The following is a 27,944-nucleotide window of genomic DNA, read 5'->3' as shown; positions in this document are numbered from 1 at the left end:
CTTGCAAGGGACAGCTCGGGGTGGCTTTACTTTTGTGTGGCCCTCCTCTTCCCATCCACGGTCTGGAGGAGCTTGCTCACCTTTGCAGTGGGAATTCTCTGGTGGAAGTAAGTGATGTTGTGGCTGCTGTTTGTTTTATTTCCATTCAAAGGTGTTTATAAAACTTCCCATTGTCTGTAATAAGCAGGGATTTTAGTTCTTTTCTTTTTTTCCATGTGGACTCTTGGTTGGTTTTCATTAACAATCTTGGGTTTGTGAAAGGCAGGCTTTTGACCCAACACAATAATATTTAGTTTTCTCACCATTCTTAACAAGAAATAAGCCAGAAAGTGATCCCAAGGTGGATGTGGACTTGGTAGGGAAATGAAAAGGCAACATTGGAGAAAAATTAAATTGATTTGCACACTTAACTGAAATCTAAAACACCAAGAAGAAAAACTTAGATTTAGGTAGACTGCTGCAGCCTCTGTATTTTTTGTTCAGAGCCTCTGTCTTTTTTTGTTCAAAGGGCACAAACAGGGAGGTGTATTTCTTTTTTTTTCTTATTAAAAGAGGGCATGCTGGTTTCAAGTGGTAAAATGATGCAGCAGTAACGTGCCTAATTTTAGAGCAAACTTTCTTTTACAGCCCAAAACAAAAAAAGCAACCCACTGCTTAGATCAGCTTTAATCTCTTGGACACTTTTTAGGTTACTTGAGTTGAAAAAGGGAGAGAAATACAAACAAATTGCTTACTGTTTATTGGAAAGAGAGCTTTTGGGGGTGTCAGAAAGGGCACTTGAAGGCTGTAACCTGATTTACAGAGTACTGGGAGAGCAAGTGGAGCAGTGGTGGTGAGGTGTTTGGGAGCAGAAGATGGCATTTGAGAAAAAGTTAAAAATATGTCTTAGGCATATTTAGATTCAGGAGGATTTGCTTTGGATTTCCTACTTTAAAGCATTAACTGCTAAGCCTCTTGTAATATTCCCCCCCCAGATTCTGCGGTTCTTTTAATGATTGCCTGTAGTCAAGACTTGGGTGCTTGTTACTCATTTTCTTCAGTCTAACATAGTGTTTCTCCCCTCTTGAGCAGAGTTGTTGGTGCTGTAAAGGTAGACAACTTTCCTCTGCAGCTCTCCACATCCCCTGCACCACTCACAGCTCAGGCTTGAGGACCAAGCTGCCTTAATTTAATGCTGCACTTACCTTGCTCAGGATTGCCAGCTGTCAGCTCTGGCAAGCTGGGTAGGAATGCTGGCTAAATCCCATGAGGTTATCAGTTAACATACGTGTCAAAACATGCAGCAGGCTGCTGTACTGCTGCAGCTATGCCAGCAGAGCTGCTTGAACTTTGCTGGTGCTGCTTCGCTCCCAGCCCTGGCACACATCGGTCCCTGTGCTGAGCCACTTCCGCTCACTAACCTGGCAGGAAAGAAACCAACCAGGAGATGGATGGAGGCTGCAAGGTGTTCAGAGGAGGTTCCATGGGAACATAAGGAAAAAGTTTCTCACTGTGATGGTGCTGGAGCCCTGGAGCAGGCTGCCCAGAGAGGTTGTGGAGTCTCCTTCTCTGGAGACATTCAAAACCCACCTGGATGTGATCCTGCTCTGACAAGGGGGTATGGACTGGGTGACCTTTGGAGGTTTCTTCCAACACCTCCCATGCTGTGATTCTGTGAGTGGCAGTGCCAACACTGTTGTAACTTCACCTTTTGATGAATTCTTTGGGTTTCAGTGATTTGTCTGTACAGCTTCTCTATCTCACTCGCAATGATAAAGAAACTGTCTTAAGACGTTTCCTCATCAGTATCTTGAGCTGGTGACAAGATTTCTGGAATTCTCTTGCTCCCCTCCTCATCTTGAAGGTGAGAGAACTGGATTTGTTCACCCTTGAGAAGAGAAGGCTTAGGGGAAACCTCATTGCCATGTTTCGGTACATAAAGGGTGGCTACCAGGGGGACTCCCCTTTGACAAGGATTCCCATGGAAAAGACAAGGGGTGATGGGCACAAGTTACTGCTGGGGAGGACAAGCCTGAGGGAGCTGGGGCTGTTCAACCTGGAGAATAAAAGGCTCCAGGGAGACCTTAGAGCAGCCTTCCAGTCCCTGAAGGGGGCTACAAGAAGACTGCAGAGGGACTGTTGGCAAAGGCCTGCAGGGATAGGACAAGTGACAGTGGTTTGAAATGAGAGGAGATTAAGATTGGGTGTTAGAAACAAGTTCTACAGAATGAGGGTGCTGGAACACTGCACAGGTTGCCCAGGGAGGTAGCTGAAGCCCCATCCCTGGAGATAATTCAAAGTGATGCTGGAGAAGTCTGAGCAACCTGCTCTAGTGGAGGATGTCCCTGCTGACTGCAGGGGGGTTGGACTTTGGAGGTCCCTTCCAACCCAAACCATTCTAAGACTCTATGATTCTATGTCATTCATGTGAGTACTTTTACTAAAGCTTGTAACCTCTGTGTGTGTACACAAGGAGCAGATAAGGCTGTGTGTGCTCACCCTCTGCTTTGGCATTTCCTGCTGTAAATGATTAATGGCTCTGTGGGATTGCAGGGCATTCTGGCTGGTTGTGCTTTAGTTTGTTGTCTGCCTGTGAAGGAGCTTTCCACTTTCTCTCAGAAAGGTGTGCAGCTTGCAAGGTGCTTCAGAGAAGGAAGGAACCAAGAGGCCCCTGGAAAAGTTGCCTCAAAAAGTGATGTTGATTCAGAACTTTATGTAGTTTATTTGAGTAGGGCTTTTTTTATGTGTGGGTGTTTTTTTGATCTGGGTTGGGTTTTCTTTGGTTGGTTTGGCTTTTTTTATTTGCTTGGGGTTTGTTTTTTTTTAACATTTCCCTTTTCACAGTTTCCCTTTTCACAGCTTCTCTTAGGCTTTCTGGGCAAGGACATTGTTGGGATACTGTGTTCCTGCTCCACAGCTTCTCTTTAATTCAGTATGAAATGAGGTAGGAGATGGGTTAGAAAAGGAGTCCCTCACATGTAGGGATCCTCTAGTTTGGGAACAGAGTCACAAGAGAGTGAGAACCTGACAACAGAGGCCTTGAGCAGCCTGGTCTAGTGGATGGTGTCCCTGCCCATGGCAGGGAGGTTGCAACTGGATGATCTTTAAGGTCTATTCCAACCTATACCATTCTATGAATCCATGACCATGAGATTAAAAGGGCTACAGGACAATACCTTCCTAGGATAGCAGCAGAGAAATTTTCATTTTCCCCCTTTTTTGGTTAAAACTAAAAAGGTTGGGGAAAGAGAAACTTCCACTTTGAGCACAACAGTGAGAGTAGGGCTGGAGGAGAGAGGAAGAGGAGGGGCTTTTGTTCAGTACCTTACTGCTGAAAGCAAGTTGAGGTTAAAAGTGGTGGTGTCAAAAATAGCAGTTTTGGGATGAAGACAGCAGCATTGCTGCCTGGCTTCAGTTCACTTGAAGGAAAAGTTTGGGAATAAAGATAAAATCTCCAGGAAGGACTTTCTGAGTCTGTGGGGTGATGGATCTTCAGAAAGGTTTTTAGGTTTGGCTTCTCCCTCCTCCACTGGCAGTTTGAGGATTGGTAAATCCTTGTTTACAGTCCTGAGCCAACTAATCCTTCAGAGTCATCATCCCTGCTGATGTGAGTCAGGATTGTTCCTCACTCTAAACCAAACGTAAAATAAAACCTATTGTGCCCTCAGCTAGGAGCAGCAGGAATTTTTATGGCTGGGAAGCTACTTGAGGCAAAGCATCCAAAGATTCTTTGTCCTTCCCAAGTTAGGTACCCACCTGTGGTCTGTGTTGGAAAGGGGAACACCAAAGCAGAGCTCCACAAACACAACTCCTGGCCACCAGTCCTTCCACAGCTACCACTGCAAGTCAGCAGCTCCCCAGTCTCCTACTTCAAAACTAACTGAAGCTAAACACTCAATTAAATTATCTCAAATGATTTTTAAAGCAAAAAAAAAAAATCAGTGGGCTGAGGTGGCTCTGCAGGTTGCAGAGGAGAGGAATGTTTAGCCCTGTGTTGCTGCAGAGGGAGGGTTTGTTGTCCCCCTTTGGGACAGGCAAGGGAGAAGCAAGGAGAATTGCTTTCTACTTAGCAGTACATGTCATGGAGGACCTCCCCTGTGGGGACAGGCTGGGAGAGTTGTGGCTCTTCAGCCTGGAGAAGAGAAAGTTCTGAGGAGATCTTAAGAGCAGCCTCCCAGTGTCTCACCACCATCACTGTCAAGAATTTCTTCCTAATCTCCAGTCTCAATCTGCCCTCCTCAAGCTTCAATCCATTCAAATCAAACCATAGACCAAAAACACAACCAAGGAGTGAAAAGGAATCCTAAGGTCAGAGCCTCACTCAGGCTTTGCTATGTGATGTACTTGGTATCCAGAGAGATCTCAGTACTGTAAAAAAAAAAAATCCAACCCTCTCCTTCTATCCACAGGCCATAAATATTCTGTGTAAGTGCTTTGCTCACCCAAAGTATTCCTAATTAATCTGCTGAATTCCACTCACAGATTGCATTGGGTTGGAAGGGACCCCCAAAGGTCACCTCGTCCAACCCCCCTGCAGGCAGCAGGGACATCCCCAACCAGATCAGGCTGCTCAGGGCCACATCAAGTCTGAGCTTGGATGTCTCCGAGAATGGAGCCTCAACCACATCCCTGGGCAACCTGTTCCAGTATTTCCCCACCCTCATTGTGCAGAACTTCCTCCTGATGTCCAACCTAAATCTCCCCTGCTCCAGTTTCAAACCATTGCCCCTCATCCTGTCCCTACAGCCCCTTCTGAACAGTCCCTCCCCAGCCTTCCTATAGGTCCCCTTCAGATATTGAAATGCAGCTCTAAGGTCTCCCTGGAGCCTTCTCTTCTCCAGGCTGAACAACCCCAACTCTGTCAGCCTGTCCTCATAAGAGATGTGCTCCAGCCCTTTGATCACCTTACAGATGATTCCAGAGCCCTACCTCACAGGTCTAGTGTATAAAAGTAACCTGTTTGTCATCTCACTCCTTCACAATCCTTCACTAAGATTAGAGAGGAGAAGGAAGAAGATCATTGCACAGGTACCAGAATGTTCCTGGAGACTGAATACTCCCAACAGCAAGATCTAATTTGGCTGGAGGCAAAAAAAAAAAATGTTAAAAAAAGGAAGCCAGGGGACATCTGACAGTGTGAACCCAACTCTGCCTGGCACTTGTGACTGTGTGAGAAGTTGCCTGGCCCCATTTTCCTTTTGCTTTCTGAACTTTCCAAAACAAGAAGGGATTAGAGGAAAGGCGTTCACAAGTGGAAACTTCTGCTGGCTGGAGAACTCAGCCTGTGCTAGCTCTCCCCCACTTCCAGGCCCAGCTGACAATTCAGCCCCCAGAATTAATAATCACTTGAATTTTAAGGCACAGAGGAAGCAGTACCCAGTTTTCTAGAGCCATATTCAGCCCTGCTCCTGTTGGCCTTTTCCTGCCCAGAGCTGCCAAGTTCCATGAGAGATGCAAAGAGGGTTTGCTTTTACCTGCAGCACAGTTTGTGACAGCAGTTTGTGACAGCTGTGCTGCTTTTACAGCCCTTGCAAATCAGTTTGAAGTTTCCTACCTGTATCAGCAGGAAGCAGCCTGTGTCCTGTATGAAGGGCTTGAGCTGCTCACACAGGTACATACTCCAACACAACCCTTTCTGAAAGGCCAGCAAACACTGACAGCTTCAATGTGCTACCAATGCTTCCTGTCTGTGTTTCTCCCCAGGGATGTCTGGGTGACAGCTCTGTGCTTTGCTCTGTGTTAATTCTGCTCCAGCTCTCAGCCTGAAGCAACAAGAGCAGCAAAGGATATTCTCCATGTGTCAAAGCACACTCAAGGTAAAAGACATTTCTTTAACCATAGAATCATGGAATTGTTTCGGTTGGAAAAGACCTCCAAGAGCACCAAGTCCAACCATCAACCTAAGACCATCGTGCCACTAAACCATGGCCCCAGGTGCCAGGTTTCTTGAACACCTCCAGGGACAGTGACTCCACCACCTCCCTGGGCAGCCTATTGCAATCCCTGACCACTCTTGCAGCAAAGAAATTTTTCCTCAACTCCAACCTAACCCTCCCCTGGCACAATTTCAGGCCATTGCCTCTTGGGTCTTGTTCCCATGCCTGATCTATAAGGGAGATGCATCCACTTGTGCCACCAGGAACCTGAGTGACTTCACACCATTCCTCTCCCCAGCTTACATGGAGCAGACAAAAGTACCTGGAGGGTTTGAGTGGGACCATTCCATCAGAAGCTCTCAAACACCTTTCCTAAGCCATCAAATCTTAGTGTTAAGCACAAGGAGCAGGAAGGGCTGCAGGCCACAGAGCTGAAAATACACAAACAGTCTTAACAGTGAGGGTGGGGAGCTGCTGGAACAGGTTGCCCAGGGAGGATGCAGGCTGCCCTAGTGCTGTGATGAGCAGCAAGATGGTTTTCTGCCTGCTGTAGTCACCCCTGAGTGCTGCCAAACCAAGCTCCTCATGCTCAGGTTGAAATTGATGGCCATCTCTTGCATGGCATGGACAAAACAACCCTGGCCATCTTTGCAGGGAGATGAGTGTAACTCAGAAGTATTTTCTAGCTGGAAAACGATGTGGTTGAAAACCTTGAGCTGTCAACAAGGCTGCAGCATTCCTGAAGCCATACCTGCCTCTTCCTCATGCCCATTGTGTCTCTGCTCTTGCTTTAGGCTCTGTTTCAGTGAAGCAGCACTTTGCTTGCAGCCCAGCTCGGTAGGACCAGGCTGTTGGAGTCTGTTGCCCTTTGTAACTTCCTTTCAGAGATGATTATCTTTTGTACAGCACTTGGTGTGGTGAGCACTTGAATTTCCTAGCACCTCAGTGCCTTGAAAGCCTTAGTGCTAACACTGCCTGATGGCTTCTGCACCAACAACTCCACAGTGAAGGACCAGGACCAAAACTTGGTGTGACAGGGAGGGGAAACCTCAAGGAAGCCTTTGCAAGCACGAACTGTAGGGTGCTTCTCAGTTAACTTCTCAGCTGCCTGCATATTAATTTCCTGCTCCCTGCAGAGATTGTCCTGGACTGCTGTTGCTGTAATTTCTCATTTCCCACCTTGCTGGAATGCAGCTAGGAGAGTTTGTGTTACTCAGCAACACTGATTTTTCATACTAAATCTGCTATTTGGAAGTTTAAGTCCGGTGTAAATGCACAGGGAAGGATTTGGATAATCAGATACAAAAGCAGCAGAGCTAACTGGCTTTCCATGTCCGAATAATATGCTTTTGTCAGGCTATCAAGCAAGCTGGTTTACTTCTTTGATTAAATACATCCTACCAAGAAAGAGGTTTATTGCCTGTAAACTGCTTTATTGTCAAGAGATCCCTTTTCTTTCTCTCTCCAGCCTAGGTACTTTGAGCCCTGGTGCAGCATCCTGTGGGCTGTGCTACCAAAAAGCTAATTTACTGTGCCAGCAACTCAAAACGATTTCCACTATTAACCTGGACTTTCCTCCCTCTGCCTTTCTCTTCCCCCCACCTTTGCTTTTAAAGTCTTGAGCTTTGACTCATCCAAACTCTACCTGTAGCTGAACAGGGCAGGCCTTGTAACTTTGAAGGTGTTTGAGGTCAGTTTTATTCAAGCAAGGTGGCAGACTCCTCTCTGTTGTTGTTAATTGCTGCAAAGAACAGATTTTGAGTGCTAAGCTGCCCCTTATCTTTCTATCACACAGGGAGTGGAGCTGGGGTGCTGCTGGGCTTTGCTTATTTTGATCAAGTGCTGGCAGCCTACCCCTTAAAGGGCAAGAAAACATCATAGCCACAGAAATAAATCTCATTTCTTCTTTTTTCCAAGCACAAACTTCCCCTTTGAGGGATGACGTTATTAATGATTTGAATTGTTTTAAGGAAAGGAAGAAATGCTCATTGAGAATACTTCCAGGCTGCTGCAGGGGCTGCATGCATGAATTAATAATTTTAGGGGAGGTTTTGCTCCAAATCCAGGCCAATAGCTGACTGCTCTCCAATTATTGATCCTGAGGAGCTGAATCAGACAGAGTGTTGGCTCTGGGTCTAGCTGAACAGAGGCTTTCTCATGAATGAGCTGAGGTGTGGGATTAGGCTGGTCAACAAAACAGCTCTTTCCCTGGGGGCTTGGAGGGATGCTCAGACAGCAGCACACTTGAAGCTTGCTCAGTCCTTGGTGTTTTGTGTCTCACTGCTCCTAGGAGAACCTCCTGCTTTACGCTGCAGCCATGTGCAGTTGCTTCCCTTCTGTGCCCACAGCTCAGGACAGCGTTTTGGCTTGAAGCTCACTACTGATCCAGCACTGGCTGCTTCCTTCCCCAGACTCCCAGTGACTTCAGTTCTTAATCCTTTAAGCCACTTTGTCCTGTATCTCATTAAAAGCCCAGCACCCTCCAGGGGATGGGGCAGCATTGCAAATGGGTCATTTCTTTGAGCCAGGGGGGGACAACTCATGTAAATAACTAAATGTTCTATTGAAACCATCCCTTTGGGGGCTAGATTTGTTTACAGGCTGGCTGGTAAGACTCCTTGCCCTACAACAGACCCCTTGTATGCATTTCTGTGTAGCGGAGCTTAGCTTTTGAGGAGCTGCCTGCCCTGTAAACTACCCCTAAGAGCTCCTTTGGAAGCAGTAAATCTAAGCCTGGTGTTACTCTGACTTGGGGCAGGTGCTCAAGACTTGGCAGACAGACAAGCAGACTGTCTCAAACAGAGCAGAAACTGTTCCTTTGGAGTAAGGGCTGAAGAGTTAACCAAGCACAGAGGTTAAAAATAACCCCCTTAATGCTCCATAGCCTTGGCCATGCAGTAAATTGTTCAGCTCTTCTTGTAAGTGGGGGTGTGACAGGGAGGAAAAGGAAGGGTGGCAACCTGGAGATTCTTGTGTCACCTGTGATTTAAGAAAAGCCTCTAGACTTCATTTAGAGGAGGTGAGGGAACAGGGGGAAATAACTAGTGGGTGTATGGCAGTAGGACAATTAGCATTTCCATCAAATGAGTGCCAGTTGGCTCTGGAATTAATCAAACACAGCTCCTTCCCTCCCTTCCCACTCCTCCCCTTGGCTTCTACTGCCTTTTGGTGGTGTTTGTTGGGATTTTTTTTTTCCCTCCAGGATTTGCTCCTAGGACCTTTCTCTGCCTCTCTGGGCTTTGTTGAAGCTTTACTGTCAGCTGCAGGTTCTTGGTTAACTTCTGCATTTCACTCTTCCCACCCCTAACCTGAATTTCCCTGTGCTGCTGCCTGGGCCATGTGTCAGGACAAGCAGAGGAGACAAGGAGCCTCCCAGGCTGTGATTGCTAAAGCTGGTTGTACATTTTGTTTTGCTTGCCTTGGGGGCCTGATAGCACATGAGGAGCTCTGAGCTGGTACCCTGACCAACATTCTTCCTTCCTGCAAAGGAAGCAAGCTGTGTAGTTAAGGTAACACGAGCTGGTTTCAGTCCCCCAGCCTCTAGCACATCCCTGTGAGCTGCAGCACCTCTCCACACTCTTCCAGTTTGCTTCTTTCTTACTGGATCCATCTGAGGGTCTCCTCATCTTCACCCAACATCCACCACCTCTCTGAGGTCAGGGCTATCCTGGTGGGACACATCCTGCAAGGTGTTGAAGAAAAACCTTCCTCTGCTTTAATTGGTTGTGAGTTGAGTGGGCATGAGTGCTTTCTACCTGCAGATGCTTCCCCAGCTGGGCTGTGGGACATCAACCATCATCTTTTTGCTTGCCCAGAAAGGTGGAAGACACCCCATCCCAGGTCAGGTTGTTTGGTGCTCTGAGCAACCTGCTCTAGAAGATGATGTTGGCACTAGATGACCGTGAAAAGTCCCAACCCAAACCATTCCATGAGTCTCTCATGCAATGAAGAACTTTTCAGAGCAAAGAGGATTTTCTGTGAAAACTCAAAAGCTGTGGAATTTGAAGAGCCTCCTCTTGCTGAGCCTAACGTGAGCACCACATGGAATCCAAACTAGAGCAAGGTCTGGACAAATTCCACTGCATTGTTGCTGGGTTCTGTAGCTGGGATGGCTGAGGGCAAGTCCCAGCTCCTGCATGCAGGTTTTGCAGGGTTGCAAAGGGCTGCAACACTTTCCAAATGCTCAACCATATTCCTTCTATCCCTGAATCCTCCAGGACCTTTCTTTTCTTAGAATCATACAATGAATTGGGTTGGAAGTGACCTCCAAAGCTCATCCAGTCCAACCCCCTGCAGTCAGCAGGGACATCCCCCACTAGATCAGGTTGCCCACAGCCTTGTCCAGCCTGACTTTGAATGTCAGCTCTCTCCCTGCACAACCTGTTGCCATGTTCCAGCACCCTCATGGTGCAGAACTTGTTCCTCACAGCCAACCTCCTATATCCTCTCATTTCAAACCATTGTCCCTCATGCTGTTCCAGCAGGCCTTTGCAAACAGTCCCTCTGCAGCCTTCCCTGCAGCAGGTACTGAGAGGCTGCTATTAGGTCTTACAGGTCCAACCAAAACCATTCTATGATTCTGCTCTAAGTCAGCTTTTTGGTTTTGTGGGTGCTGCCCTTCCCCTCCTCGAGGCCAAAACAAGGACTTTTGTCACACACTCAAAGAAACACAGAGCAGCCTTCTTGGCACAAACAGAGCACCCTTATTGCACACCAGCAGCCTTCCTCTCCTCCCTTTGCAACCATTTCATCCACTTACAAAATCCACAGATAAAAATGGCTCTTTTGCAGCTGGTGCTGCAGCAGCTTTCCTGTGCCTGCACATGTGCACACACCCTCTGGCCTCCTCAGCCAGCAGGAGTTTGAATTCCTGGGAGGAATCACCATATGGAAGTGGATGGACAGCAAGCTGCTGCTGCTGCTCAGAGGAAGGAGGAGTGATTGAGGGCTGGCTGCTGGATAGTTTTCAGAATGCTTTGGCAGTTTGACTCAGCTGTATAGAGAGACTGAAAATCAAAGCAAATCCCAAAGATATGACTCTGGTGGAGGCCAGGGGTTTGAGTTGTGCCAACACTTCCATGAGCACAGGGCTGGAGCGAGGTGAAGGTGCTGCAGCTCTTTGCAATTTGCCTCCTTGCTAGGAGCCAACAATTCATTTATGCATTGAGGGATGAAAGGACTTAGACACAACACCTGAGAGTCACTGTCATTTGAGAAATGCGTCTTCTAACCTCTCTGGGATCATTCTTTTGCAGCAGCACATAGCTCTAAGGGACTTTCTGACTTCCAAGTTCTCCTGCAACCTCGACGCCAAATAATCTGGACAGCTTGGAGCAGCCTTTCTCTTTCCACTGCACAGAGGTTAATCCTGCTTGCTGGGAATTACTTGCCTTTGGAAAAGGCAATCTGACTTTATTACAAATCACAGTGCTGCAGTTGCTGTCTCATAGCAGCCCTGAGCTAGTTCCTCTGGTGAGTTTGGATGTGCTGTGTAATGGAGGAGATCTTCTCTCTTTGCAGCTGCTGTTGATTTCCCCCACCCATCCAAAAATAATAACACTGTGAGTGAAGCAATTCCTCAGTCCCTTTTTTCTCTTGTGTTGATGCAATCTGTAGGGCTGTCTGTAGCTTCTCCCTCAGAAAAATCAGAGCTTGTAGCTCATACTGAATCCTAGAATTGTTTTGGTTGCAAGAGAGCATCAAGGCCAACCATTAACCCAGCACTGCCAGGTCCCCACTAAGCCATGTCCCTCAGCACCACATCTACACAGCTTTGAAACCCCTCTAGGGATGGGGCTTCCACCACTGCCCTGGGCAGCCTGGTGCATGTCTTGACAAACCTTCCCAGCCCCCAACAGTCTGTGATTCTGGGGAAAAGGTTTTTCTTAACCTCTTTCTTAACCAGCCTAAACCTCCCCTGGTACAACTTGAGGCTGCTTCCTCTTGTCCTATTTCTTGTTCCCTGGATGGAGAGACCAACCCCCACCTCACTCCAACCTCCCTTCAGGGCAATGAGGTCTCCCCTCAGCCTCCTCTTCTGCAGACTAAACAACCCCAGTTCCTTCTCCAGCCATTTCTCACAAGACTTGGTGGTCATCACAAGTGCTCTCTTGCTAACTGTGTCCTCCCTGTCTCCTGTTCTCCACCTCTGTACAACTTCAGAAGGCCTTAGCTACTTTAGCACAGAAGAGCAGTGCTCTTTTCTGTGTTTACCTGCTCATTAGAAGCTCCAAGCATGCAGAAGATCCTCTGTTGTCCAAAAAAGTGTCTTCAGAGTCAAAGCCTGCTCTGCTCAAAACCTTCCTCTCTGACACTCTTCACACCATCATTACTGTTCCGGTGCTCCTTTCTTTCTTTTTTTTTTTAACTTTGATGCACAAAAGCCAACAAATAGCACAGAAAAACAACAAAAGCACAAAACAAAAGCAGGCACAGACCTGCTGCTCTCAAAGCTTCCAAACCAAGCAGTCTCCACTGAGCCCTTTTTATATACAGCTGAGCTGGAGGTGCTCAGCTTCACCTGGGACCATAGCTGGGGTTTCAGCTGAGTGACCCTGCAGTGCCAGTGATCTCTAGGCTCTTGAGGATGGACTTGTAGCCAAGAAGCATGACAGAAACCCCTAGTCTGCAAAGCTTGTTCAGAGCTTCAGTGTTCCCTGATGTTCTCATACCCAGGTTGTCTTTTATTTACACAGTGTCAGGGTCACACTATTTAAGTTTCTATGGTTAGATTTGGAGTGGAGAGCAGATTTTAGTAGCTTCCAAAGATTCCCAAGGGAATTCCTTAGAAGAAAAGCTGGCAAGAATTTGTTTGTAGTCCCAGTTGAAAAGCAAAGACTCTGCTTATGTCACACCTGTGTTAGCTGGAATTTAGCAGAGGCCTTGCTTGAACCATCCCCCAGGGCAGCAACTTCACAACAGCTCAAGCTGACCTAAATTGGTGCTGCTTCAATTCCCACACCCCTGGCTTGGTCTTCCTGCTCTGTTCCTTGTGACAGCACAAATGCATCTCTGCTTTGGGGGTTAGCTGGTGCAGGGACCTCAGTGTAGCTCCCTGAAGACCAAAACAAAAGTAGGCTGGGGTTAGGTTAGTTCCAAGATAAGCAGAGGGGGAAGATGAGAATGATAGGAGTTGGGAACCCAGGAAGAAATATTTTTTTTTTTTCATTAAAAAAATGTGTGGTGTCTTTTAAGGACATGTGGTGGCTTATAAGTCTTGCTAAATGTTGCTGTTAATGCAACAGAAGAAAAAAACCCAGCAAACTGTATTTGATTTAGGTTTGTTTTCCCTTTTCTGTAACTCTGGGACTGACTGCTGCTCCTTTGACTCACTACCATTTCAAAACAACATCTAAGTGACTAACATCTGAAAAACGTGCCTGCCTCTGATGGCAGCTCAGGGCTTGTCCCACTGCACAGCCTCTGACTGCCCCAAATTGCTGTCACTTGCCAGGGCACTTCTCCTAACCAGCCAGGTTTCAACATCAGTTAATTGGGTTCCCCTTGCCAAGGAAGAAGCTGGAATGCCAAAGCTTTTTGATGGTGTCACCCACACAGGGGTCATCTGCTTGGCCTGTGGGCAAGTATGGATGAGTGTGGGGTGACTCAGATGGTCTGAACAGGATGCTTTGGAAGACTTCATCACCAGGCCCTGGCGTACATGAGGAGGCTCATAAGGGGAGACCTTACCACCACATACCACTAGAGTACAGTTTTTGCTGCAGCACCCAAGCTCCTTGGAAAGGCTGAGAGAGCTGAGTTTGTGCAGCCAGGAGAAGAGGAGGCTTTGAGGACACCTTAGCACCATCGACCAGTACATAAAGGGTGGCTACCAGGAGGATGGAGACTCCCTTTTTCCAAGGAGTCCCATGGAGAAGACAAAGGGTGATGGGGACAAGTTACTGCTGGGGAGATTGCAGGTGGACTCCAGAAGAACATTTTTCCCCATGAGAACAATCAGACATTGGAATCATCTCCCAAGGGAAGCAGTGGATTGCCCTACACTGGACAGTTCTAAGCCTCAGCTTGAAAGGGTGCCCAGGAGGTTCCACCTAAACACAAAGGAAAACTTGACTGTGAGGGTGCTGGGGCCCTGGAGCAGGCTGCCCAGGGAGGTTGTGGAGTCTCCTCTAGAGACTTTCAAGACCCTTCTAGATGTGTTCCTGTGTGACCTGCCTTAGGTGACCCTGCCTTGGCAGGGTGGTTGGACTCGATCTCCAGAGGTCTCCTCCACCTCCTACCATTCTGTGGTCTGCCCCTGCAGCATTTAACAGTGCAGATAAATCCAACAAACCCTCAGCACAGGAGGCTGAGCACTCCCAAAGCAGAGCCTGGAACTCTGCTGGTGTTGAGAAGTCTCCTTCCTGATGTTTGGGGTTCTGAAGCAAGAATTTCAGGTCTAATCCTGTGTCCTTGAGTCCTCTCTTTCGTTCAGCACCCTGAAGGAGTGGCTGCAGCTGAGCAGCATGAGCACAGAATCCTCTTACCCTGTAGCTCTCCTCACCGTATGACTTCACCCGGAATTAGAAGTTGGCTATAATTAGACCTGGGGCTCACATCTGCTCCAGGCTTCCAACAGGGAGCCTTAATTCAGCCTGAATAGAATTTGCTTGGGTGGTCAGCAAGGAAAGAAGCCCCAAGACCTGTGACTGAGACCCTTGGCAGGGCACAGCCCTGACAGCTCCTCCTGTGCAATGCCTGAATGCATCAGGAAGGCTGCAGAGGGACTGTTCAGAAGTGGCTGTGGGGACAGGATGAGGGGCAATGGTTTGAAATTGGAGCAGGGCAGGTTTAGGTTGGACATCAGGAGGAAGTTCTGCACAATGAGAGTGGTGAGACACTGGAACAGGTTGCCCAGGGATGTGCTGGAGGCCCTGTCCCTGGAGACATTCAAGATCATACTTGATGGAGACCTGAGCAACCTGCTGTAGTTGGAGATGTCCCTGCTGACTGCAGGGGGCTTGGACAAGATGACCTTTGAGGGTCCCCTTCCAAACTGATACTTTCTGTGATTCTGTGAATGTCTGGGTCAGGGTAGCACAGCAGCTGACTGCAGAAACCCCATCTTAGTGGGAAGAAAGGTCCTTGTCCATTTCAAACCCATGTTCTGCAAAGGTCTGAACACCTGCTGGCACTGGCCGCAGTTGGGCTGCTGTCAGCATGGTATTTCTGGACCATAAATGTGGTGGTGTGGTGTTGCTGGGGAAGGAGATCTCCTGGCAGGCTAGAAAGGAAGAAAGGCTGTGGGGTGGCAGAGAGTGATGCTTGTGCTGCTCTTTCAGACTAACAGGGATGCCAAAGGAAAAATATGATCCTCCAGATCCTCGCAGAATTTACACCATCATGTCAGCAGAAGAGGTAGCCAATGGGAAGAAGTCACACTGGGCTGAATTGGAGATCTCAGGTGAGTTGCTCTGGGCTTGGGTTTGGGTTTAGTGGAGTTGGTGCCCCAGAATCACACCAGACACTCTCAGACTGAGGGTCCTCTGGTGAATCCAGATTTTACTGAGCTGGGGAAGGAGAAGTCAGTTGTCTGAGTTTAGGGAGAGCTCAGACCCTGAGCAGCTTGATCTAGGTGGAGATGTCCCTTTAAAGGTTCCTTCCAACCTGATGCATTTGTAGAATCACAGAATGGCTCAGGTTGGAAGGGACCTCAGAGATCATCTACTCCAACCTCCCTGCCATGGGCAGGGATGCCTCTCAGCTAGACTTGGGTGCTCGAGGCCTCATCCATCCTGGTCTTAAACACCTCCATGGAGGGGGCCTCCACAACTTACCTTGGTAACCTATTCTATGACTCTGCCTTCAGGCTTGGCTGGCTCACCTGCAGCCCAGTGGATTTAAAACCCCAGCTCAGTTTGGAAGTTTTGGGTAGCACATCTGCTTCCCAAGAACTGGTGCTCTGTCTCTACCCTTTCAACTAGGGGATTAGATAATGACTGGGACTGGAAATCAGGAAGAAATTGTTTCCAGTGAGGGTGAGGGGCACTGGAACAGTTTGCCCAGGGAGACTGTGGAGGTGTTCAAGGCCAGGTTGGACGAGGCCTTGAGCAGTCCAGTCTCGTTGAGAGGGCCCATGGTGGGGAGGCTGGGATGTGTGAGGTCCCTTCCAAGCTGAGGCATTCTGTGATTCTCTGCTTCCCTGCTGTTCCCTCTCAGGCAGGGTGCGGAGCTTGAGCACGTCGCTGTGGTCGCTGACGCACCTGACCGCCCTGCACCTCAACGACAACAACCTCACACGCATTCCACCTGACATTGCCAGGCTCCAGAACCTGCTTTACCTGGATCTCTCCTCCAACAAACTCAGAAGTTTACCAGCAGAACTAGGAAACATGGTGTCTCTCAGGTGAGAGAAGGTATCTGCTGAACCTCTCAGAACTCTACACCCCGGGGTTCGGCTGGAGAGTGTGGTCTTTGGTTTCCGTTCTTCTGTTTAACATCACCCTGAGGAACTCCAGATCAGTTCAAAGCTTCAGTTGTAGTCACTTTTGGGTTCATTACCCTCCTTTCCTCACCTCCATAGGTCTGTAAGCTGTGGAATCTTCTGCTCTGAAACACTCTCTTGAGACTTGGTGATTGCCTGCTCTTGAAATTCTCCTTGATTGAATTTTGTGGTTTGGGGGTTTTGTGGCTTTTTTTTTTTTTTTTGTTGTGGTTGTTCTTTGAAAGGGGAGATTGGCACTGAAAAAGAACCCCCCAAAAAAAAAGGCTCAGGGTGAGAAGTGTGAGCTTGGAAGGTGAGCAGCACTTGGAGTTTGGTTCTAAAGTGATCCTCACCAAAAGTGGTTTTGCATTTGCTGCAGGGAATTGCTTTTAAATAACAATCTGCTACGGGTTCTGCCTTACGAACTGGGACGGCTCTTCCAGCTCCAAACCCTGGGGCTGAAAGGTGAGTTCTCTACACTTCACTTTTCCTTGGAGTAGTTATTCACAGTTAACCTTTTCTTATAGCTGTAGTCAGCTATTCCTTGGAGTAGTTATTTGCAGTTAGTTTTTCCTTGGAGTAGTTATTCACAGTTGATTTTTCCTTGGAGTAGCTATTCACAGTTGATTTTTCCTTGGAGCTGCTATTCACAGTTGATTTTTCCTTGGAGCTGCTATTCACAGTTGATTTTTCCTTGGAGCTGCTATTCACAGTTGATTTTTCCTTGGAGCTGCTATTCACAATTAATTTTACCTTGGAGTAGCTATTCACAAATTAATTTTTCCTTGGAGTAGCTATTTATAGTCGACTATTCCTTGGAGTAGTTATTTACAATTAACTTTTTCCTGGAGTAGTTCTATACAGTTAAATTTGCCTTGGAGTAGTTCTATACAATTATTTTCTCCTTGGAGTAGTTATACACAGTTAACTTTTCCTTATAGTAATTATTTACAGTCAACTATTCCTTGGAGTAGTTATTTACAGCTAACTATTTCTCGGAGTAGTTATTTATAGTCAGTTTTTCCTTGGAGTAATTATTTATAGTCAATTATTTCTTGGAGTAGTTATTTACAGTCACCTATTCCTTGGAGTAGTTATTTACAATTCACTTTTCCATGGAGTAGTTATTTACAGTTAGGTATTCTTTGGAGTAGTTCTTTACAATTCGCTTTTCCTTGGAGTAGTTATTTACAGCTAACTATTCCTTGGAGTAGTTATTTATAGTCAACTTTTCCTTGGAGTAATTATTTATAGTCAATTATTTCTTGGGAGTAGTTATATACCGTCAGCTAATCCTTGGAGTAGTTATTTACAGTCAAACTCTTACTTGGAATAGTTCTTTCTAGTTAACTATTCCTTGAAGTAGTTCTTTCTAGTTAACTATTCCTTGAAGTAATTTTTTCTAGTTAACTATTCCTTGGAGTAGCTCTTTACAGTTAACTTTTCCTTGGAGTAATCCTGAATTGCCAATGGGGCTGGGCTCGGAAGCTTTGTGTGTTTCCTCACAGTTTATGCCAGAGATGAAGCTTGTAGTAAAACTGAGCAGCCAGCTTGGCAAACAGTGCTGCTGGTTTTACAGCTGCTAAACCTCCTTCTGGGGTTTAAATTCTGGGTTTCAAATCTGTAGCCCTTAACCTACTGTTAGTGACTGAGGTGAGCTTGAAGGAGGAAGGTCTCCTGTACAGCCTCTTTTCTGTGGTGTTCTCCCATTGCCAGTCAGAATAACTTCTGAGTCAATGTGTCTGTTCTCAGAGAGAGTTTCTTTGCTTGAAAAGCCTGAGGAAAGCCAAGCAGCTCATCGCCCCTCTGTTGTTCTCTGCTGTTGGCAGGCAATCCTTTATCACAAGATATTCTCAGCCTCTACCAGGACCCAGACGGAACTCGCAAGCTACTGAACTACATGCTTGACAATCTAGCAGGTGACAGCCCTCCCTCCCCTCCCCAGCTGCCTGACCCATTTCTGACAGCATTTCCTGCCCAGAGAAAAGGCTGAACCCCTGAAGGGAGAGGAGTTTCTGACTGCTTTTGCATTTTTCTCAGGTGGTTCCAGTCACACACACAGACACCCAGTGGGAAGAGGCTGGCACATTGGCTAAGCTTTGCCCACCTACAGCCAGTTCTTCCCACTGCTGTTTGAATCCTAGAATGCTTTAGGTTGGAAGGGACCTCCAAAGCTCATCCAGTCCAAGCCCCCTGCAGTCAGCAGGCATATCCTACACTAGAGCAGGTTGCTCACAGCCTTGTCCAGCCTCACTTCAAATATATCCAGGGATGGGACCTCAACTCCCTCCCTGGGCAACCTGTTGCAGTGTTCCAACACCCTCATGGTGCAGAACTCGTTCCTCACATGCAGTCTAAATCTCTTTCCATTTCAAACCATTGCCCCTTGTCCTATCCCTGCAGACCTTTGCACACAGTCCCTCTGCAACCTTCTTGTAGCCCCTCCAGGTGCTGGAAGACTGTTGTTAGTAACAAAGGGCAAAGTCTTCCTTGCTGAAGCCATTTTGATACTTTCCACTGGAAATTGTCTTCCAAATGCACACAGAATGCCCAACTTAGATCTAGAAATACCAAAGTGATTAAGAATATCCAGTACCTGGCATAAATCCTGCTTTGTAGTTCGGTAACCAAGCTGGAATGATAGAGAAGGTCACACAGGAACACCTCCAGGTGGGCCGGGAATGTCTCCAGAGATGGAGGCAACTCCACAGCCTCTCTGGGCAACCTGCTTCAGGGCTCCATCACCCTTAAATTAAAGAAGTTCCTCCTCATGTTTAGATGGAACTTCTGATGTTCAGGTTTGTGCCCATTGCCCCTTGTCCTGTCGATGGACACCACTGAACAAAGCCTGGTGCCATCCACCTGCCACCCACCCTTGAAGTATTGATCAGCATTGATGAGATCCCCCTCAGGCTGCTCTTCTCCAGCCTAAAGAGCCTCAGTTCTCTTAGTCTCAAACCTGGGGGAATGGTGGTTGCAAAGCACAGGCTCATCATTTTGACCTAGAAACTATAACTCCCAAACACAGACCTTGAGTTAATCACTGCTCTCCATTTTCTGTAGTTCATCCAGAGCAGCTGCCTCCAAGGCCATGGATCACTTTAAAAGAACGAGACCAAATTCTGCCCTCAGGTAAAAAAAAAAATATCTGTGGTTCTTTTTCCCTTTGTTCACACAATGTTGCACTGAAAACCTTCTCTTTGGCTTGATTTTCTGAAGCCTTAGGTGGATCTGATTGAAAACAGCAATTTGTGTCCACAGGTAGCAAACCAACAAACATCTGTCTGTGCTGTCAATTCAATTTTTGTCCTTTGAGTTGGCCTTTTGTCCTTTTTTGGCCATTTTAGGCTTTTTCCTAACTGCTCCAACCCCTTGATGCCCAAGCAGAAGAGTTTGTTTTAAACAGTCCATTGCTCAGAAATAATAACAGCTGCAAAATAACTGTAGGCCAATGCTGTGTCTGCACACACAGGCTGATCAAAGTGAGACTTGGAGAAGTCTTCATCTTCACCTAAAGTGGTGGAGGGGCCTGGTTCTGAAGTGAGCTTAATGCCCTCTGTTGTTGCTTTTGGTAAAGTGCAAGAGCTTTCTCCAGGCTCTCCATCTCTTAGGGCTCTTCCTCCTCTGCACAGCCTGGTTGTAGCCCTCAAAAAGCTTCTCTAAAGAACTAAAATGCTTCTCTTGTTATTTCTTCCTAATCACCAGCCTAAATCTGCCCTCCTCAAGATTCAATCCATTGTCCCTCATCCTGTTGCTTCAAGCCCTCATAAAAAGTCCCTCCTTGACTCTCCTGTAGTCCCCTTCAGGTACTTGGAAGGTTTGCTCTAAGGTCTCCCTGGAGCCTTCTCTTCTCCAGGCTGAAGAACCCCAGCTCCCTCAGCCTGTGCCCACAGGGGAGGTTCTCCATCTCTCTCTGATCATCTTTGTGGCCTCCTCTGGACCTGCTCCAGCAGCTCCATGTCCCTCTTGTGCTGGAGGCACCAGGACTGGAGGCAGTGCTGCAGGTGGGGTCTCAGCAGAGCAGAGGGGCAGAATCCCCTCCCTGTGCTGCTGCTCTCCCTGCTTTGGATGCAGCTCAGCACACAGCTGCCTGCTGGGCTGCCAGTGACCACTGCTGGCTCCTGGGGAGTTTGTCACCAACTGACACCTCCAAGTCCTTCTCCTCAAGGCTGCTCTCAAGCTGCTCCTTGCCCAGTCTGGATTTGTGCTCGGGATTGCCCCAGCCCAGGTTCAGGACCTTGCATTTGGCCTTGTTGAACTTCAGGAGGTTGGCTTGGGCACAGCTCTGCAGCCCCTCTGGATAGATCCCTTCCCTCTAGTGTGTCAACAGCACCATGCAGCTTGGTGTCACCTGCAAGCTTCCTGAGGGTGCCTCAGTCCCACTGCCCATGTTGCTGACAAAGATTAAAGAGCACTGCTCCCAGCACTGACCCCTGAGGGACACCAGGTTCAGAACTTGCCTTGAATAAGGTCATTTTTTGTCACTTTGTGAGGCTGATCACCTTTCCCTCTCTTTCTTTCTCCCCTCCCAGCTTCATTCACAGTTATGTGTTACAATGTCCTGTGTGACAAATACGCCACCCGGCAGCTCTACGGCTACTGCCCCTCCTGGGCACTCAACTGGGAGTACAGGAAAAAGGGGATCATGGAAGAAATTGTCAACTGTGATGCAGATATCATTAGTCTTCAGGTAACTGGAAACTCACTCTTCTTCATAAGAAAGAGAAAATGTGTAGTTCCTCCTCTGAGTGGAAACCTGAGAGCACCACGTCCGCCTGCTGGCTAACAAAGCCTGGGGTTTGCCAACTCGAGCTGTGTGCACAGCTCCTTCTTTACAGCTTGGCTTGTGCTTCATGAAATGAGACAAATTAAATGAGAGAAGATTGGCTCAGTCAGTTGGCAATCTCTGTTGGAAGATCAGGATTGAAGCTTGAGGAGGGGAGATTTACACTGGAGATTGGGAAGAAATTCTTTCCAGTGGGGTGGAGAAACACTGGAACAGGTTGCCCAGGGAGGTTGTGGGTGCCCCCTCCCTGGAGGGGTTCAAGGCCAGGCTGGATGAGGCCTTGAGCAGCCTGCTGTAGTGACAGGGGGTTTGGAACTAGATGATCTTTAAGGTCCTTCCCAACCCAACCCATTCTATGATTCTATGAATCTGTGTCTCTTCCCCCTCAGATAAGCATCCTAAATATTCTCCCTCTGAGTGCAGGGGGAGAATGTAAAATGCTCTATGCCACTGATCCTAGTCCATTCCTGCTTCATACAGCAGTTAAGAGCCTCAAAAATACTCTCTTTGGCAAACAAGGGGTGTTCAAACTTCAACATCATTTGTCATTGGTACCTGTATACCTTCTGTGCTATTAGAAATTCATTGCTGATTCTTAGAACACTTCTGCCTTTAAAATGATCTTTCCCTTTTTAAGCAAGTTTTGGTAAGCAATACTCTTCCACAGGAAGAGAGGAGTTACCTTGGTCTGCAAAACTCCAGAGATCAACCTCTGAAATCCTCCTGGAGTCCAAATGTCACTGCAAAGAGACTGTGTTGTAGGAGAGCAGTGAGAGACCCTTGTGTGAAAGAGCTCTCCAGATGAATTATTAATTGCTGGTGGATATCCTGAGTTTTAGCCTAGGGCAGCATCCACTTTCAGGTGTGAAATGTGTCAGGTGTAAGCCATTGCTGTTCAACATGCACCTGTCACCTCCCCTTGGGGGGCATTCCAGCACAGCCAGGAATGCAAATCCACTGCCAGCAACCCATTAGCCTAGGAAGTGACAGGATTTGTGCAAACAGAAGCATTTTTGCTTTGCTGAGAGCTGCTGTCTGCAGGCCAAGGCAGGCCCAGGCTGGCTTGACTTGAGTTTGGTAGCCTAAGGCCCTTGTGTTCCCTTGCAGGAAGTGGAAACAGAGCAATACTTCACCCTTTTTCTGCCAGCCCTGAAGGAGCGAGGCTACGACGGGTTCTTCTCTCCCAAGTCTCGTGCCAAAATCATGTCTGAGCAGGAGAAGAAGCATGTGGATGGCTGTGCAATATTCTTCAAAACTGAGAAGTAAGGGCAGGAGCAGCTTTGTTAAAATCCCTGAAACCCAGCTTGGTTTAGGGCTGAAAGCTTCCCTCTCTGAATATCTGTAAATATCTGAGGGGTGGATGTCAAGATGAAGGGGTCAGGCTCTATCTCTCCAGGGATAGGACAAGGAACAACAAGTACAAGCTGGAACCCAGGAGGTTCCACCTCAACATGAGGAGAAACTTCTGTGCTGTGAAGGTGCTGGAGCCCTGGAGCAGGCTGCCCAGAGAGGTTGTGGAGTCTCCTTCTTTGGAGAGGTTCCACCCCTCCCTGGACTGGAACAGGTTGCCCAGGGAGGTAGTTGAGGCCCCATTCCTGGAGATCTTCAAGGTCAGGCTGGAGAAGGCTCTGAGCAACCTGCTCTATTTGACTGCAGAGGGGTTGGACTAGTTGACCTTTGGAGGTCCCTTCCAACCCACACCATTCTATGATTCTATGATTTTGTGTCTCACACTCCTGAGAAGGTGTCATAACCTTTGACTAGTCCCCTCAGAAGTGCACACTGAGGCCAGTCAACAGCTCCTAAACCCCAAGTATGCCCTGGGAGTATTTTGGTTGCCAGAGCTCTATCCTGACTGGGGGAGTGGTTCTTAGACCTGGTTTTACTTCTGTAAAATGAGAGGGCAAAAGAAAGTTGCTTCACCCTGTCCTGCAGGCCCTCTCCTTGGACATGAGTGGAGTGGAGATAGAAAGCAGGTCTCTTCACACTGTTCTCTGTGTTCATCAGATTCACACTGGTGCAGAAGCACACTGTGGAGTTCAACCAGGTGGCCATGGCTAACTCAGAAGGTTCTGAGGCCATGCTGAACAGAGTGATGACGAAGGACAACATCGGAGTCGCCGTGGTGTTAGAGGTGCACAAGGAATTGTTTGGAGCAAGTGAGTAGGAGCCTGGCTCTGTCCTGGCTTATTCACTTAGCACCAGAGAGGGGATACTGCCCCTTCACTCTGCTCTGCTGAGACCTCACCTCCACTGCTGAGTCCAGTTCTGGTGTCCCAGGGAGTCCAGAGGAGGGCCACAAAGTTGATCCAAGGGCTGGAGCAGCTCTGCTGTGAGGACAGGCTGAGGGAGCTGGGGGTGTTCAGCTTGGAGAAGACTCCAGGGGACCTTAGAGCTGCCTTCCAATAGCTGAAGAGATCCTACAGGAAGGCTGCAGAGGGCCTTTTCCTGAGGGTGTCTAGAGACAGGACAAGGGGGGAATGGTTTGAAGCCGAGGGAGAGCAGGATCAGACTGGATCTTAGGAAGTTCTTCAGTATGAGGGTGGTGAGACTCTGGAACAGGCTGCCCAGGGAGGCTGTGGCTGCCTGCTCCCTGGGGGTGTTCAAGGCCAGGTTGGATAAGGCCTTGAGCAGCTGGGTCTGGTTGAGAGGTGTCCCTGCCCGTGCTGAGGAGGTTGGAGTAGATGATCTCTGAGGTCCCTTCCAACCTGAGCCATTCTGTGACACTTGCAGCTGTCCCAAGGGCAGTGTCTGCATGCACCTGCTCTTACATGCAGTAATATTCAGCTTCCATTTGCAACTCTTTCCTTCTCCCAACTGAGTCCTTCCATCCTCCCCCAGTGACCGTGTGACACTGCAGATGTGGAAGAAGGAGATCCTCAGGTATCTCTTCATGCCACTTGATTGACTGGCTGTCACAGCTTGATCAGATGCAGCAGACAGCTTCACCATACTGCTCTGGCTGCGTGTCTGGGGTTTTGGTGGCTTGTTGTCAGCCTACCCTCCAAACAAGAGCAGAACATCTATACTGCAGGACTGGAAGGAGCTGCTGGGACCTGATGCTCCATCTTTCAGAGCTGGTTCTCAGAGAAGCAGTAAAAGCAGCTACAGCATTTTGCAGCAGACAGCTTGGTACTGGGCAAGGACAATTGGCCATACCATGGCAGCTAAGAGTCAGGAAAGTCCTATGTGCCTTAAATATGGAACACTGGTGGATGGTCAAGGGACAACCACTGAGGAGTGGAGAAGGAATGGAACTGTAACAGCACCAGATTGTGCTGGCTGCTTCTTTACTGGTGGAAGGTCTGGAGAACAGGGCTGGTGAGAAGCAGCTGAGGGAACTGGGGGTGTTTAGCCTGGAGAAGAGGAGGCTGAGGGGAGACCTCACTGATCTCTACAACTCCCTGAAAGGAGGCTGCAGTGAGGTGGGGGTTGGTCTCTTCCTGCTCTCAGGCAATAGATGGAGAGGAAATAGTCTCAAGCTGCACCTGGTGAGGTTTAGGTTAGATATCAGGAAAAATTACTTTGCTGCAAGAGTGCTCAGGGATTGGAATAGGCTGCTCAGGGATTGGAATAGGCTGCCCAGGGAGGTGGTGGAGTCCCCAACCCTGGAGGTGTTCAAGAAACCTGTGGCCATGCCTTTTTTCAGCAACATCCTTCTACTGGTGGGTCAGACTTGAAGACCCTGGCTGTGAAGAGGGAGGATCTGCCACACTGCCACCATCAGCTGTGGCACCCTGTTAAAAAGTGTGTGTTTGTTTCTCCAGGTATGAAATCACTTCACGTGGACAAGCAGCTGCTCATCGTGGCCAACGCCCACATGCACTGGGACCCTGAGTACTCAGATGTCAAACTCATCCAGACCATGATGTTTGTCTCAGAGCTGAAGAACATCCTTGAGAAAGCCTCCAGCAGGCCCAGCAGCCCAACAGCAGATCCTAACTCTATCCCTCTGGTGCTGTGTGCAGATCTCAACTCATTGCCTGATTCAGGTGAGACTGGTTTGGCCTTCATTGTTAACTCAATCTTTGGAGAATCCTCTTTTCCTCCCAGGGTGTTGGGTGGTTTGCACTTCCCTGGGAAGCTGTGGATGAAAGCTTCTCAGCAACAACTGTCTTTCAGAGTCTGGCTGAAGAGAATCCAAGTCCTCTGCCTCAGTCAGCTGCTTTTTGTGATCATAGAATCCTCGAATGGCTCAGGTTGGAAAGGACCTCAGAGATCATCTGCTCCAGCTCCCTTGCCATGGTCAGGGACACCTCTCAACTAGACTGGATGAGTTGCATGCTCCAGAAAAGCTGATTGCTCCTACAGAGATGGAGAAAAGCACAAATAGATCTTAAGTAAAGGGTTAAAATAAATGCTCACTGCTTGAGCAGGAAGTAGGGCAGGTGTGAGTTGGTGATGGAGCATGAAAGCTTACTGAGGAGATGGCTTTGCTGTAGTAACTCTGACACTTGATACTCCAGTGTCAGACACATGTATGAAAGCTGCCTCTCAAGCACCCTGCTCTGTGCCTACTACAGTCTGTGTGCTCTGGGTTTACTGCCACCCACCAGAAATGGTGTCAGAACCTCAGGTGTAGACAAGGAAGCTGTTATGTACATTCCCTCTTAGATGGAAAGTGCTTTTCTGATCTTGTGGTGGTTTGGTTTTGAACTCCAAGCCAGCATTCCCTGAATCCTAGGATGGTTTGGGTTGTAAGGGACCTTAAAGATCATCCAGTTCCAACCCCCAGAGATGGGCAGGGACACCTCCCACTAGATGAGGTATCTCAAGGCCCCATCCAGCCTGGCTTTGGACACAGGGGTGGAGACTCCACACATCATCTGGGACACCTGTTCCACACTCAGGGTGGAAAATTTCTTCCTAATGTCTAATCTAAATCCTTCTACTTCCAGTCTGAAGCCATCATCCCTTGGCTGGTGGAAAGTCCCTTTCCAGATCTCTGGCAGCCCCCTTCAAATACTGGAAGGCTGCTCTAAGGTCTCCCTGAAGCCTTCTCTTCTGCAGGCTGATCAACCCCAACCCTCCCATCCTGTCCTCACAGGAGAGTTGCTCCAGCCCTGGGATCATCTCCGTGGCCTCCTCAGGACCTGCTCTCACAGCGCCATGTCCTTGTGTTGGCAGGGGTGGCTCCATAGCTGTGCAGCCTGGCTCTGAGGGGAGAGGAGCAGGATGCTCTGTTGCCAAACCCCTCCCTGACCCCCTTGCCTTTGCCCCCAGGTGTGGTGGAATACTTAAGCAACGGCATCGTGGCAGACAACCACAAGGACTTCAAGGAGCTGCGGTACAACGAGTGTCTGATGAACTTCAGCGGCAGCGGCAAGAACGGAGCCTCGGAGGGCAGGATCACCCACGGCTTCCAGCTGAAGAGCGCCTACGAGAACAACCTGATGCCTTACACCAATTACACTTTTGATTTCAAAGTAAGCAGCTAAGTGCCAGGCTCTGCACATGGGCCCCAACAACCCCCATGCACTGCTACAGGCTGGAGAGCGGCCAGGCAGAAAGGGACCTGGGGGTGCTGGTTGGGAGTAAGCTGAACATGAGCCAGCACAGGGACTCCACCACCTCCCTGGGCAGCCTGGTCCAGTGCCTGTTGTTCAAAAGTGTCTTACCCTAGTTCACGGATTCACAGACTGCACTGGGGTGGAAGGGAACCTCAAAGGTCATCTTGTCCAAGCCCCCTGCAGCCAGCAGGGACATCTCCAACTAGAGCAGGCTGCCCAAGGGTCATATCGAGTCTGATCTTGAATGTCTCCAGGGATGGAGCCTCAACCACATCCCTGGGCAACCTGTTTCAGTGTCTCACCACCAGAACTTCTTCCTGATACCCAACCTAACCCTGCCCTGCTCCAGTTTCAAACCATTGCCCCTCATCCTATCACCACAAACCCTTCTGAACAGTCCCTTTCCAGCCTTCCTGTAGCCCCCCTTCAAATATTGAAATGAAGCTCTGAGGTCTCCCTGGAGCCTTCTGAAAGAGTTGGGGCTGTTCAGCCTGGCTTCATAAGATTCATAGAATAGTTTGAGTTGGAAGTGACCTAGTCATCAAGTTCCAACCCCCTGCCGTGGGCAGGGACACCTCCCACTAGCCCAGGTTGCTCAAGAGCTCACCCAACCTGGCCTTGAGCACTTCCAGGGAGGGGACATCCATGAGCTCCCTGGCAGCCTGTTCCAGCACTGTGCCTCTTGCCTGGAGCTGCTGGAGCTCAGGGTGGCAGGAGCCGGCTCTGTTCTCACTGCCGTGTTTCTCTTTCTCCCCAGGGTGTGATTGACTACATTTTCTATTCCAACACTCACATGAACGTGCTTGGTGTCCTGGGGCCTTTGGACCCTCAGTGGCTGGTTGACAACAACATCACTGGGTGTCCACACCCTCACATCCCTTCAGACCACTTCTCACTGTTAACACAACTAGAACTCCATCCTCCTCTGCTGCCTCTTGTCAACGGCGTGCACTTGCCCAACCGGAGGTAGTGGAGCCCTGCCCCTGGGAGGGCATGGACCTGTGCTTATGGACCTGTACAGTTGTAAATCAAAGTCTCTAGGAGTGAAGTATGGCCAACCTTCAGCTGCTTCTTCAAGCTCCTTTTCCTTATGTGTTTGATAGGAGATTTTTGCACATTTTTGGTGCACATTGGTATCATTTGGCACTAGGGCTGGAACCAAAGCATTCTTAATCCCTTTCCAGGTTTTTAATTTAATTGTGGTTTGTTGTTTTGGTTTTCTTTGTTTTGTTTTGTTTTTTTAACTGGCAAGCTTTGTCTTTTTAAGTAGGAACCTGCACTTAGAAATGGACAAATGAGATCCAAAACTTAACTTCTTGACACCTTTTCAAGAGAATTCTTTGGCAAAATGCTGAGCCAAGCTTTTTTTT

At 48.4% G+C, this 27,944-nt stretch overlaps 1 protein-coding gene across 1 annotated transcript; it reads left to right on the top strand.

Annotated features, from left to right (window-relative positions):
- CNOT6L (CCR4-NOT transcription complex subunit 6 like) lies at positions 1 to 27,887 on the top strand. The gene is made up of 12 exons (XM_054392259.1): positions 1 to 107; positions 15,137 to 15,258; positions 16,014 to 16,200; positions 16,658 to 16,743; positions 18,108 to 18,197; positions 19,342 to 19,410; positions 20,811 to 20,968; positions 22,172 to 22,326; positions 23,072 to 23,223; positions 24,832 to 25,056; positions 26,288 to 26,490; positions 27,332 to 27,887. Exons 2-12 carry the CDS (start codon positions 15,147 to 15,149, stop codon positions 27,542 to 27,544), a joined length of 1,650 nt encoding a protein of 549 aa, XP_054248234.1. The 5' UTR covers positions 1 to 107; positions 15,137 to 15,146; the 3' UTR covers positions 27,545 to 27,887.
- The last annotated feature ends 57 nt before the right edge of the window (positions 27,888 to 27,944 follow it).

This window comes from Indicator indicator, chromosome 25 (genome assembly GCF_027791375.1).
Source record: "Indicator indicator isolate 239-I01 chromosome 25, UM_Iind_1.1, whole genome shotgun sequence".
Lineage (NCBI taxonomy): Eukaryota > Metazoa > Chordata > Aves > Piciformes > Indicatoridae > Indicator > Indicator indicator.
This window is presented reverse-complemented; position numbering and strand designations above follow the sequence as displayed.